Genomic DNA, 12,661 nt, shown 5'->3' on the forward strand with positions numbered 1-12,661 from the left:
ATCAGGACTTTTCACCTCCTCTTTCTCCTCGGTATTCTCATTCATTCTGCTCCCTCAACTCTATTTCCTCCCACCCCTTTTTGCTGTTTCTCTCTCTCTCTCACTCCGTATTCTACTTTTTCTCTTCATTTTTTGTCCTCTTTTTAAAGCATGTCTCATACTTAGCCGCCCCACTTTTCAACTTTCTTGCTGGCTTCTTTTTAATTATCATCTGTCTCTCTGCAGTGCTCCATTCTATAAGATCATGGTCCCCACAGTGGACACGGTGCGCTATCATTACCTGGTCAAGGCTCTGGTGTCCGCTCAACAGCCTGTACTCCTGACGGGTCCAGTGGGGACGGGAAAGACTTCAGTGGCTCAGAGTGTTCTGCAGAGCCTGGACTCAGTCACATGGGCAACACTCACTGTCAACTTGTCCTCACAGGTGATGAGAATCACTTTTAGTATTAGTAATATGGTAAATTGTGATCTTAACAGAAGCATTAAAAGTTTTTTTAAAACCACAAACTTGATCTAACGAAACAAACATTTACTGTAATCAGTATTATGCTTTGTTTTCAGTAAAAAATATCTAAACGTCTTCAAGAAAAGATTAGATGTTACTTGAGAAGTAAAAATGCAAAAGACTTGCCTTCAGAGAATATATCTTGAAGTAGTTTTTTAACAAAGGCATAATTTGAGTGTGGGACATGCCGATATTGCACCCCCCCAACACACACACACACACACACACACTTTTTGTCTGGGCTGATACTGACCTTACCACTTTTTGCCTGGGCTGATATTGTCCCCACCGCTTTTTACCTGGGCCGATATTGTCCCTACCACTTTTTCCCTCTGTCAATATTGTCCCCAACACTTTTTTCCTGGGCTCATACTGTCCTTACTGCTTTTTGCCTGGCCAATATTGTCCCTACCATTTTTTACCTGGGTCGATATTGTGCTGTCCAATTTTGCCTGGGTTGATATTGTCCCCACCACTTTTTCAAACATCTCACATTGCGGATGTATCTGTTACAAAGGAAGCTGCTGACTTGCAGAGTAATTTCGTTCATTTGTGTTAAATAGAATGTGGAATGTGATGTTTTTGAAATTATGCTGAGTGTTCGTTGCAGCTGTTATCAGTGGCAGAAGTCAACAGAAAAAAAGATAAAGAGACATCTTTTTTTCCAACATTTATAAATGTATTTACTGTGACTTTTGATCAAATAATACATCCTTGCTAAATAAATTTGTTATTATAGAGTTTTCCACTAATCTCCAAATCGTCAGTTCCCATCTTAGTAACCATCTTACCATCTTTCTCTCAGACTAGCTCTAATAATGTGCAGGAGATCATCGAGTCTCGGGTGGAGAAGAGGATTAAAGGTGTCTACGTTCCAGTGGGAGGGAAGAGGATGGTTGTTTTCCTGGATGATCTCAACATGCCCGCCATGGACGACTTTGGCTCCCAGCCCCCTCTGGAGCTGCTCCGCCTCTGGATCGACTACGGCTTCTGGTACGACCGCCAGAAACAGACTCTCAAGTATATCAAGGTAAGACTGTGTGTGTGCTTTTTACCAGTTGTCATTTGAGTATGTTTTAGATGTGCGTGTAAATGCATGTCTCTTACTTTGCCATGATCTTAAAGGACATTTTCCTGCTGGCTGCTATGGGGCCCCCTGGTGGAGGGAGGACTCACATATCAGGACGCCTACAGAGCCGCTTTAATCTCATCAACATGACATTCCCTACAGTGAGTAGAGATTGACTCTAGATATAAATTGATGGAAATATGACTGTGATGCTTTTTCTTATTGTCACTCAGCATGTAACGACGCCATCTGTGTAGTGTAATGGCAGCTATATTGATATTTATATAACAAAAAAAATAAAGAGCAATCAAATTTATGCACATAAATTCAAGATAAGACTAATCAGAATTTAGTATTAAGATATAATGATGACCTTATCGCTGTTGATTAGATATTGAAAACAATGTTAGTCAAAGCGATATATGCAAACTTTATTTGTACCTTATGAGATAGCACACATAAAGCTGATATAATCTGGAAAAGTTTGAATGGAGTCTCTGAATTAAGTGGTTTAGGATGAACTTTATTGCAGTTGTGGGGGAAAATATGCATAAGAAAAAAAGGTCATAGGAATTTCAATACAGTAATAAACTGTGCAGTAAACGCATATGTACAAATGGTATTTTTGGATTAAACCAGTGGTTATTGTTTTTGTCACCCCCTCCAGTTTTAAACTAGCTTGAAGCCACTCAGAAATGAGGAAAAACATTTGCAATGTATCATAAAGGAGCCAACAATATTAGGAGTGAAGTTTTTTTTTTTTTTTTTCAGTTTAATGCCACTCTTTCCAAATAATGCCAACAGTTTTATTGGAAAAAAGAAAGAAAATGGCATACATTCTTTCAGTTTTGTTAAATTATGAAAATATTTTGCTGCAAAAATGCATTAAACATTTCATTATAGAAAGTGGCTTTTAATATATCCAAAGAATAAATTAATACATAAAAGGGATACTTTTTTGTTGAAGCAATATTAAAGGAATAGTTCACCCAAAAATGAAATGTGTCATCAATTACTTACCAGCATGTAGTTCTTTCTTTGTTCTGTTGAACACAAAATGAGATTCATGAGGGATGAGAGCATGATGATTGTGACTGTCAAGCTCCAAAAAAGCACATAAAAGCACTGCAAAAGAATCATAAAAGCAGCATAAAAGTGGTCCAAATATCTTGTCTGCTATATTCCAAATCTTATGAAGTCATATGATAGCTGCTGTGTGTAAAGACTGAAATTTGAGTCATTAACTGAAAATTTTGCCCCCCACCCATTTGAACCTGATGCAGTGATATATGCAGTAACATCTAAACCTCAAAAAGCAAAACACTCTCTTTTCTTGCTAATATAAATGTGTTTTTTACGTTGCTCTATTTCTGTGCATCAAACTAACCAATCACCTTTCTTCTTTTGTCTTATTTTCTGTTTTTTTCCACCCCTGTAATTCCCTTTCCTCTTCTGTTTTTCCCAGGAGTCTCAGATAAAGCGCATTTATGGCACTATGATCAGCCAGAAGCTGCAGGAGTTTGAGGAGGAGGTGAAGCCTATCGGGGGGGTTCTGACTCAGGCCACCCTAGAGCTCTACCACGCCATCACCACCCGCTTCTTACCCACGCCCGCAAAAATACATTATCTCTTTAACCTCAGAGACATCTCCAAGGTATTTAACATCATGCATCACATGTGATTGTCTCTGATAGTTCTCAGAAAATGAACTATAACTTAGTGAATACTAATCACAAAAAAAATTTGACTTATGTCTAAAAAAACGTTGAAATGTCAGGTTTTAAATCGTGTAAGTCAAATCGAAAACAAAAATTCTGTGTTTATGTAATCTGTATGAAAATAGACACATGTCAGAAATCCTTGATTTAGCTCATTATCTGCTAATGCGGCCACGCCCACGGAGCCAGCGCTATTCAGAGGCAAATTCAGAGGCAATACATGCATACATCATCTCAATCGTGTATTTATTGTCTTGAAAAGTGTTTATCTGGATGTTAAAGCCATGGTTAGCGAGCTCTGGAAGACATGCAGTTAGTTCCTGGTTCTTCTTCTTCTATAGAATAATTTGTGGACTAGAGAAAAAGATGTGCACAGAGAGCGCCCTCCGGCTGCAAGTATGAATTGAAAACACCATTCCTTAAATATCCTCTTCTTCTTTAGAATAATTTGTGGAATAAAGGTGCACAGAGTGCCCTCCGGCTGCAAGTATGAATTGAAAACACCAGCTCTCATAGTGATAACAATGAATATAGAATAAATATAACTCCTCTGTATAGAAAATTGACATAAGCATATGAGAATCCATCAATATTTCTCCAAATGTGAATGCTTTTAAACTAAAAACCTATATTCAGAATGTTTGCATCATAGAAATACGTTATATTTTAACGAATAGAATAGAATACCATTATTTTAAATTGAGCTGAGACATGATTACAGAGGTTTTTTTCACAGCCTACCTGACTGAAAGGCCTCATTAATATGCAGCACCATTAGAGGTTCTTTATGCGATTCTTTTGTCTTCTCAGGTGTAAATGAGCTATTATTCATGATGATTCACGCCTCCACGCATACTGTGTTTCTTGACAAAAAGTGTCTTACAAAAACTAAATCAATATATTGTTTTATATGAACAAGTAGGCATTATAATTTTTACATAATTTTGAAGCAAAAACTCTAGCCTACAACCTCAAATACCCAGAAGTCTTGTAAACACAGAGATAATATATATATATATATTTTGGCCTTATTTCAGTGACTTCATTTTTTGTTTTTTCAATAACCACGCATAAACATTATTCCTTCAAAAACACAAACATGTGCATACATGTTCCTCACATATTATGGTAGCTTAGTTTGTGCTGAATACAGTGTAATGACACCTTTGTCATTAATATGTTTATGAACAACTGAAAAAAGCACAAATGTCAGGGCATGTCAAAACTTCTCCAGGCCCCAAATCAGCCTCAGACTCCAGAGGGTTAATCCGAGACACATATATGCTCACACTTTTCAAAAAGTGCATATTTCTCTAAGCTTAAATCTATTTTTTATACCTAACAAGAAATTAGACTGAAGGCTTTGTGTGCAATTTCAATGTTTCCTCTAATGCAGGTGTTCCAGGGTTTATTGCGAGCACACAAAGACTTCCATGACACCAAACAGAGCATCACTCGCCTCTGGATTCATGAGTGCTTCAGGTACAAACAGGCACAGGCTTGCACATACAGAAACAGCTTTTAGAAGGAGAAAAGAAAATTGTGTTTGTGTTTCAGGGTCTTCTCTGATCGATTGGTGGATCATGCAGACATGGAGACATTTGTGGGCCTTTTGTCAGAAAAACTGGCTTCTCATTTTGATGTCCCCTATCACACCATCTGCCCCAACAAACAGCCCCCTCTGTTTGGTACACACACACACACACACACACACACACACACACACACACACACACACACACACACACACACAATGTAAATTCTTGTTTTATTGGTTGGATGACCTAAAGATTTTTTGGTCCCACTTTATATTAAGTGGCCTTAACTACTATGTACTTACATTTAAATTTATAATTTGATACAATGCACTTATTGTGTACATACATATTTTTACATTGTATTTATATTTTATAAACACCTGCATGTAATTACATCTGTAATTAATTTCTGTAATTACATTTATAATTACACTGTTGACCCATCCCTTACACCTTACCCCTACCCTTAAACCTACCCATACCACCAACGCTTTCCCTAACCTTACCCGTATCCCACCTCAATAGCAGCAAAAGTGTTTTGCAATTCAGTATGAACCCAATAAGTACATTGTACATTTTTTGATGCAAGTACATAGTAGTTAAGGCCACTTAATATAAAGTGGGACAGATTTTTTAATTAAACTTCTGTTTAGTAGTTTGGGGTCAGTAAGATTTTTTTGATGTTTTTGAAAGAAGTCTTTTTGTCACCAAGGTCGCATTTATTTTGATAAAAAACACAGCAATATTATGAAATGTTATTAGAAATTATTAGAAATATTATTATTAAAATAACTTTTAGCTACTTAAAAAAAAAAAAAAATCCTGCTCCAGTCTCCAGTATCACATGATTCTTCAGAAATCATTCTAATATGCTGGTTTGCTGCTAAAGAAACATTTCTGATTATTAATTATCGGTTTTGAAAAACGTTGTACTGCTTACTATTTTACTGTTTTGTGGAAACAATGATACATTTTTTATGAATAGAAGGTTTAAAAGAACAGCATTTGAAATGGAAATCTTTACAAATTGAAATGGAAATGTATATATAGAAATAAATAGACATTTAAAAAAATATATATTTCATCTGAAAATTTATTTGTTGTTTTCCACATAATCAACTGTCAATTCAGCTGATCAGTGACTAGCAACTTAACTGGCTGATAAATGTAAAAGATATTAAATCACTGATGTCCAGTTATTACTAAAGTTCACCAATAGTCATATTTATTTTACAATTCATAAATGCATTTATGTTTTTATCTTCATTTTTATTTTTTTATTAATGAATTGATCATTAATTACATTTTTAAAGAATGAAATTCCTCCTAGCCCTACATATACAGTATATTAACTTTGTATGTGTGTTGTTATTGTAGGTGACTTCCTGAGGGAGCCACACGTGTATGAGGACCTTTTGGACTTTAAAGCTCTAAAAGTTCATATGGAGAACCAGCTGGAGGACTATAACCTCACACCTGGCGTGGTGCCCATGAGCCTGGTGCTCTTCAGAGATGCTATAGAGCACGGTGAGAGCATGGTCAGAGTGAATAGAGTAGTTTAGCTTAGTGGTTAAATCTCTGGATCAACTACATGATCTATCACCATTGTGCATTTAAGCAAATTTGCTTTTGTTTAATTAAATTATCAAGGTGCAATTGAATGATGTGAAAAAATATTCCACTTGCTCTGTTCTTTTGGAATCATCGATATTCATGAAACAGTTATTATACAGCTCTCATCATATGGTTACATCCACGTCACAATAGCATTGATTCAGTGTACACTTTTGAGCCCCATAATTCAGTGACCAATCTCCTCCGTTCTCATTCAGTACTCACACAAAAATAACTTGCTTCAAAATCACATGAACTTCAGCCCTGAGATCCCCCACGAGCATGAATAATTACCCTTCTTATTCCCACAAAACCCTCAGAAGGGAGAATAATTAGGCGGCCGGTTCCACAGCCTATATGTCACTCAGCCGCATGAAGGCATTTACTGTCAAGGAAGCATATAAGAATGCTTTATATGCATCCTGTCACGCACACACCACACTGTGACATTAAAGCGGTCTCACATTCAGCTCTGTGAATGCGTCTCACACGTCACAAACACTCAGTTCAATGACACGCTGCTGTGCGTAGCTGATTGATTACGAAATTAGCAAGTATAACGTGTATGTTTATATGCGTACACGTTCATAACTAATTGTGGTTTTGTGCCAATTAGTTTCCTTTGTGATCAGTTGTTTGTTTGGCCTCCTGCTGGAAGTGTGTGTGTGTGTGTGTGTGTGTGTGTGTGTGTGTGTGTGTGTGTGTGTGTGTGTGTGTGTGTGTGTGTGTGTGTGTGTGTGTGTGTGTGTGTGTGTGTGTGTGTGTGTGTGTGTGTGTGTGTGTGTGTGTGTGTGTGCATTTTAATGTTTTATATTTTGTTTTTGTAAATGTTTCATTGACCAAATGCCACACACGAATCATGCGAGTAAATGCACTGTTATGATTCTAATGATGGAAACAGCTCCCTCTCTCTGACCCCTCAGTAACGCGTTTGGTGCGTGTGATCAGTCAGCTCCGGGGGAACATGTTGCTGGTTGGTATCGGTGGCTCAGGTAGACAGAGTTTAACAAGATTGGCTGCCTACATCTGTAAGTTTACGGTCTTCCAGGTGGAAGTCACCAAACAATACCGCAATCAAGAGTTCAGAGAGGGTGAGTTCTACACACAATTTACTCATTTAAATGTATTGATTTAGCAGATGATTTTATCCAAAGCAAATTACAGTGCATTAAAGGTGTACATAATGTCAGTGTTGAAGGTAACACATTACAAGTAACATGAGTTACATAATCAGATTACTTTTCAAGTAACTAGTAAAGTACCACATTACTTTTAAATTTACAACAAAATTAGAATGTTATTTAAACCTGCAATAATTAATATACTTTATGTATTTAATCTCACTTTATTAACCAAAGTCTTGGCTGCTGATTTTTGATCATCCAATTCAACTATACTTATAAGCAAAAATGACTTTTGATAAGCATCACATTTTTGTTTTTATTGCTAAAGTAAGAGTGTTGAACTTTCTTCTCCTGCGTCCTATTTTTTCTGCAGTCCAGAATGGCAGCACAGCTGAAACGTTTGTTTGAGTTGCACCCTCTACTCTACAGGCATAAATTTGCATTTTTTTCAGCCTGAGGCTTATTCATTTCACCTTTTGGTTTGAATGGGTCTTTACATTTGCCAAAAATAGAACTTTTGTTGATTTTTTTTTTTTTTTTGTAGTTAAAAAACAAACAAGCAAGCCCAGGTGAGAAAAAGTTACACAATTACTAACATAACGTAATGCATTACTTTCCATAAAAAGTAGCTAAGTAACAAAATTAGTTACTTTATTTAGGGAGTAACTCAATATTTTAATGCTTTACTTTTAAAAGTAACTTTCCCCAATACTGCATCTTGTCTTTATGTATCATTGCTGAAAATCGAACCATGATATTGGTGTTTTTTAGCACCAACAACTCTTCAAGTTGACCTACGGGAACAAATAATAAAACCAGAAGCCTCTGATAATTGAGCTAGTTTGTCTCTTTTTTCAGTCCAGCTACTTGACCAAGGAAATGTTGGTTAAGTTAGTTAAGTAGCCTGTTGGAGACACCAGCAAACCAGCATCTAAACCTGTTTTGCTGGTCCTTTACAGTATTATCTGAACATTCAGGCTTGTTAAATTGTATTTCAAGACCAACTAATGTAAGGCATTTGGTTGAGTTATTTTTTTAATTTCAGATCTCAGATATAAAGCTCTTTTAATATATACCAAAGGCTTTGTTATTTTGTCCTGTGGCAAGTTGTGGTAAATGTTTCCAAATGCTGAACAATAATGCCTCTTGCCCCAGAGCTCAGGACCAAAGGATCTATTATTTTATGCACATTGTAGCCTGTATTGTTCACGACACAGTTTAGTGTGGCCTTAATAGAATGTTTGACATATTTCTTCTCCCCATACAGATATTAAAAAGCTCTATCGGCTGACAGGAGTGGAAAACAAGCCCACTGTGTTCCTGTTTAATGACACACAGATCGTGGACGAGTCCTTCCTTGAAGACATTAACAACATCCTGAGCTCAGGGGAGGTGCCCAATCTCTATAAAGCAGACGAGCTCGATGAGGTGTGTGTGTTTTGTTCATATACATTTTTAATGCTTGTGACTGTAGGCTGGTGTTTAATGATGTCTTAGTGACATGAGAGCAGATTTTCAACATGTTTTGTTTGTGTAGATCCAGAACGCTCTATCAGACTCAGCCAGGAAGGACAATATCCTGGAGACACCAGACGCCATGTTTAACTACCTGATAGAGCGCGTCAGAAACAACCTGCACATCGTGCTGTGCATGAGCCCTGTAGGAGATCCATTCAGGTGCACTCTGTCAATATCATTTTAGTGTGTTTTATTTGCATGACAAAAAACAGCAAAGCTGCATGCAGTGAGAAATGGGGCAAAACAATGAAAATAAGGTAAAATAACAACAAGTAAAATGTCGATTTCATTTATTAAATGACAACTTTGATGTGATTTTTCCATGTGATTTGCATACAGAATAATTTGCTGCATAAATATTAAAAAATATTATTATTAGTAGTCATTTTTTATTTATTTTACAGTAAAGATTTAATAGTAATACATTTCTTGTTGTTCTCTCAATTTGTTTAATTTTTAGAATTTAAATAATAAGTAAAAATATTTTCAAAAATAAAAACAATTTTTTTATACAATAATTATATTATTTTAATTATTATTATTATTATTATTATTATATTTATTTTGATAAAAAAAAAAAAAAAAAACAGAAGCTGACCACGTCTAAGTTAATGAAATTGTTAAATTAAATCCATTTAATAATTTCATTAACTTAGACGTGGTCAGCTTCTGTTTTTTTTTTTTTTTTTTTCAAAATCAATATAATAATAATAATAATTATAATAATATAATTATTACTAGTATTGACATTAAAGGAACACTCCACTTTTTTTGAAAATAGGCTCATTTTCCAACTCCCCTAGAGTTAAATAGTTGAGTTTTACCATTTTTGAATCCATTCAGCCGATCTTCAGGTCTGGAGGTACCACTTTTAGCATAGCTTAGCATAGTTCATTGAATCTGATTAGACCGTTAGCATCTCGCTCAAAAATGACCAAAGAGTTTCAATATTTTTCCTATTTAAAACTTGACTATTTTGTAGTTACATCATGTATTAAGACCAACGGAAAATGAAAAGTTGCAATGTTCTAGTCCGATATGGTTAGGAACTATACTCTCATTCTGGTGTAAAAATCAAGGAACTTAGCTGCCGTACCATAGGTGCAGTTGGCGCAATGATTTTACGCACCGCCTGTGACCCCCTGTTTGCACAGAAGCTCAAACGTGCTGCATAAAACACAAGAATGATCCTCATTGGTTCTCGCACATCAAGGAAATATGCTTGAGCCTCCATTTACTACAAACCCGATTCCAAAAAAATTGGGACACTGTACAAATTGTGAATAAAAACAGAATGCAATGATGTGGAAGTTTCAAATTTCAATATTTTATTCAGAATACAACATAGATGACATATCAAATGTTTAAACTGAGAAAATTTATAATTTTAAGGGAAAAATAAGTTGATTTTAAATTTCATGGCATCAACACATCTCAAAAAAGTTGGGACAAGGCCATGTTTACCACTGTGTGGCATCCCCTCTTCTTTTTATAACAGTCTGCAAACATCTGGGGACTGAGGAAACAAGTTGCTCAAGTTTAGGAATAGTTATGTTGTCCCATTCTTGTCTAATACAGGCTTCTAGTTGCTCAACTGTCTTAGGTCTTCTTTGTCGCATCTTCCTCTTTATGATGTGCCAAATGTTTTCTATGGGTGAAAGATCTAGACTGCAGGTTGGCCATTTCAGTACCCGGATCCTTCTTCTACGCAGCCATGATGTTGTAATTGATGCAGTATGTGGTCTGGCATTGTCATGTTGGAAAATGCAAGGTCTTCCCTGAAAGAGATGACGTCTGGATGGGAGCATATGTTGTTCTAGAACTTGGATATACCTTTCAGCATTGATGGTGCCTTTCCAGATGTGTAAGCTGCCCATGCCACACGCACTCATGCAACCCCATACCATCAGAGATGCAGGCTTCTGAACTGAGTGCTGATAACAACTTGGGTTGTCCTTGTCCTCTTTAGTCCGGATGACATGGCATCCCAGTTTTCCAAAAAGAACTTCAAATTTTGATTTGTCTGACCACAGAACAGTTTTCCACTTTGCCACAGTCCATTTTAAATGAGCCTTGGCCCAGAGAAAATGTCTGCACTTCTGGATCATGTTTAGATATGGCTTCTTTTTTGACCTATAGAGTTTTAGCCGGCAACGGTGAATGGCACGGTGGATTGTGTTTAACGACAATGTTATTCTGGAAGTATTCCTGAGCCCATGTTGTGATTTCCATTACAGTAGCATTCCTGTATGTGATGCAGTGCCTTCTAAGGGCCTGAAGATCACGGGCATCCAGTATGCTTTTCCGGCCTTGACCCTTACGCACAGAGATTGTTCCAGATTCTCTGAATCTGTGGATGATATTATGCACTGTAGATGATAACTTCAAAATCTTTCCAATTTTTCTCCTTTCTGATATTGCTCCACTATTTTTTGCCGCAGCATTGGGGGAATTGGTGATCCTCAGCCCATCTTGACTTCTGAGAGACACTGCCACTCTGAGAGGCTCTTTTTATATCCAATCATGTTGCCAATTGACCTAATAAGTTGCAAATTGGTCCTCCAGCTGTTCCTTGTATGTACATTTAACTTTTCCGGCCTCTTATTACTACCTGTCCAAACTTTTTTTGGAATGTGTTGCTCTCATGAAATCCAAAATGACCCAGTATTTGGCATGACATTTCAAAATGTCTCACTTTCAACATTTGATATGTTATCTATATTCTATTGTGAATAAAATATAAGTTTGAGATTTGTAAATTATTGCATTCCTTTTTTATTCACAATTTGTTTCCCAACTTTTTTGTAATCGGGTTTGTACAACTGATGTGTGAGTTGATGAAAGCTTATATATGACTGAAAGCCTAAATTCAATCTATTCATCATATAAAGCGATCGTGTCTCTTCAGAAAATTTGGACTAAACCACTCAATTCATATGAATTAGTTTTATGATCCTTTATGAACTTTTTGAAGCATCAAAGTGCCAGTTGTGTAGCTTTCTATGGAGGGACAGAAAGCTCTCAGATTTAATCAAAAAGATCTTCATTTGTGTTCTGAAGATGAACAAAGGTCTAACGGGTTTGGAACAACATGAGGGTAAGTAAGTAATGACAGAATTTTCATTTTTGGGTGAACTATCCCTTTAAGCAATGTGCTGACAATATTAATAATGAACCTAAATGGAGATGGATATGGAAAGGCAATCACTATCTCTCATACTGTGGCAGGCTAATGCATACTGTGCTCGTTACGTACTATAGATATCACATGCAAAAGCATGACTGCAACCTGTCACCACTTCAGCATTCAGTGTCTCCGTAAAATCCCATGTGCGTGAATGTAATACAGCACACATGCACAATTACTGCTTATAATCTAACATGCTCAAATAGTGAGTCAGCCTTGATTACCATGCTAACATTGAGATCCATCCTGTGGCTTCTTATGGCTTAAGATCTCTCTCTGAAGGTTTGATTCACAGTGTATGCCAAAATACGTTTCAACAAAACAGACCATCACACAATATAGCAGCTTATGAATCAACCGATGACTCAGTATGCGAGTTCAAAGTGGA

The 12,661-nt window shown here is 36.5% G+C and overlaps 1 protein-coding gene across 1 annotated transcript in view; it reads left to right on the top strand.

The window, feature by feature from the left end:
- The window catches only part of dnah2 (dynein, axonemal, heavy chain 2), a 189,757-nt gene that overhangs the window by 143,940 nt on the left and 33,156 nt on the right, over positions 1–12,661 (top strand). The window contains exons 49-58 of the mRNA XM_067400458.1: positions 226–424; positions 1,311–1,535; positions 1,631–1,735; positions 3,040–3,228; positions 4,689–4,774; positions 4,850–4,980; positions 6,208–6,357; positions 7,368–7,535; positions 8,836–8,996; positions 9,106–9,245. Coding sequence (XP_067256559.1) covers positions 226–424; positions 1,311–1,535; positions 1,631–1,735; positions 3,040–3,228; positions 4,689–4,774; positions 4,850–4,980; positions 6,208–6,357; positions 7,368–7,535; positions 8,836–8,996; positions 9,106–9,245 — 1,554 coding nt within the window. The remainder of the gene's footprint in view (positions 1–225; positions 425–1,310; positions 1,536–1,630; positions 1,736–3,039; positions 3,229–4,688; positions 4,775–4,849; positions 4,981–6,207; positions 6,358–7,367; positions 7,536–8,835; positions 8,997–9,105; positions 9,246–12,661) is intronic.

This window comes from Chanodichthys erythropterus, chromosome 11 (genome assembly GCF_024489055.1).
Source record: "Chanodichthys erythropterus isolate Z2021 chromosome 11, ASM2448905v1, whole genome shotgun sequence".
Classification (NCBI taxonomy): domain Eukaryota; kingdom Metazoa; phylum Chordata; class Actinopteri; order Cypriniformes; family Xenocyprididae; genus Chanodichthys; species Chanodichthys erythropterus.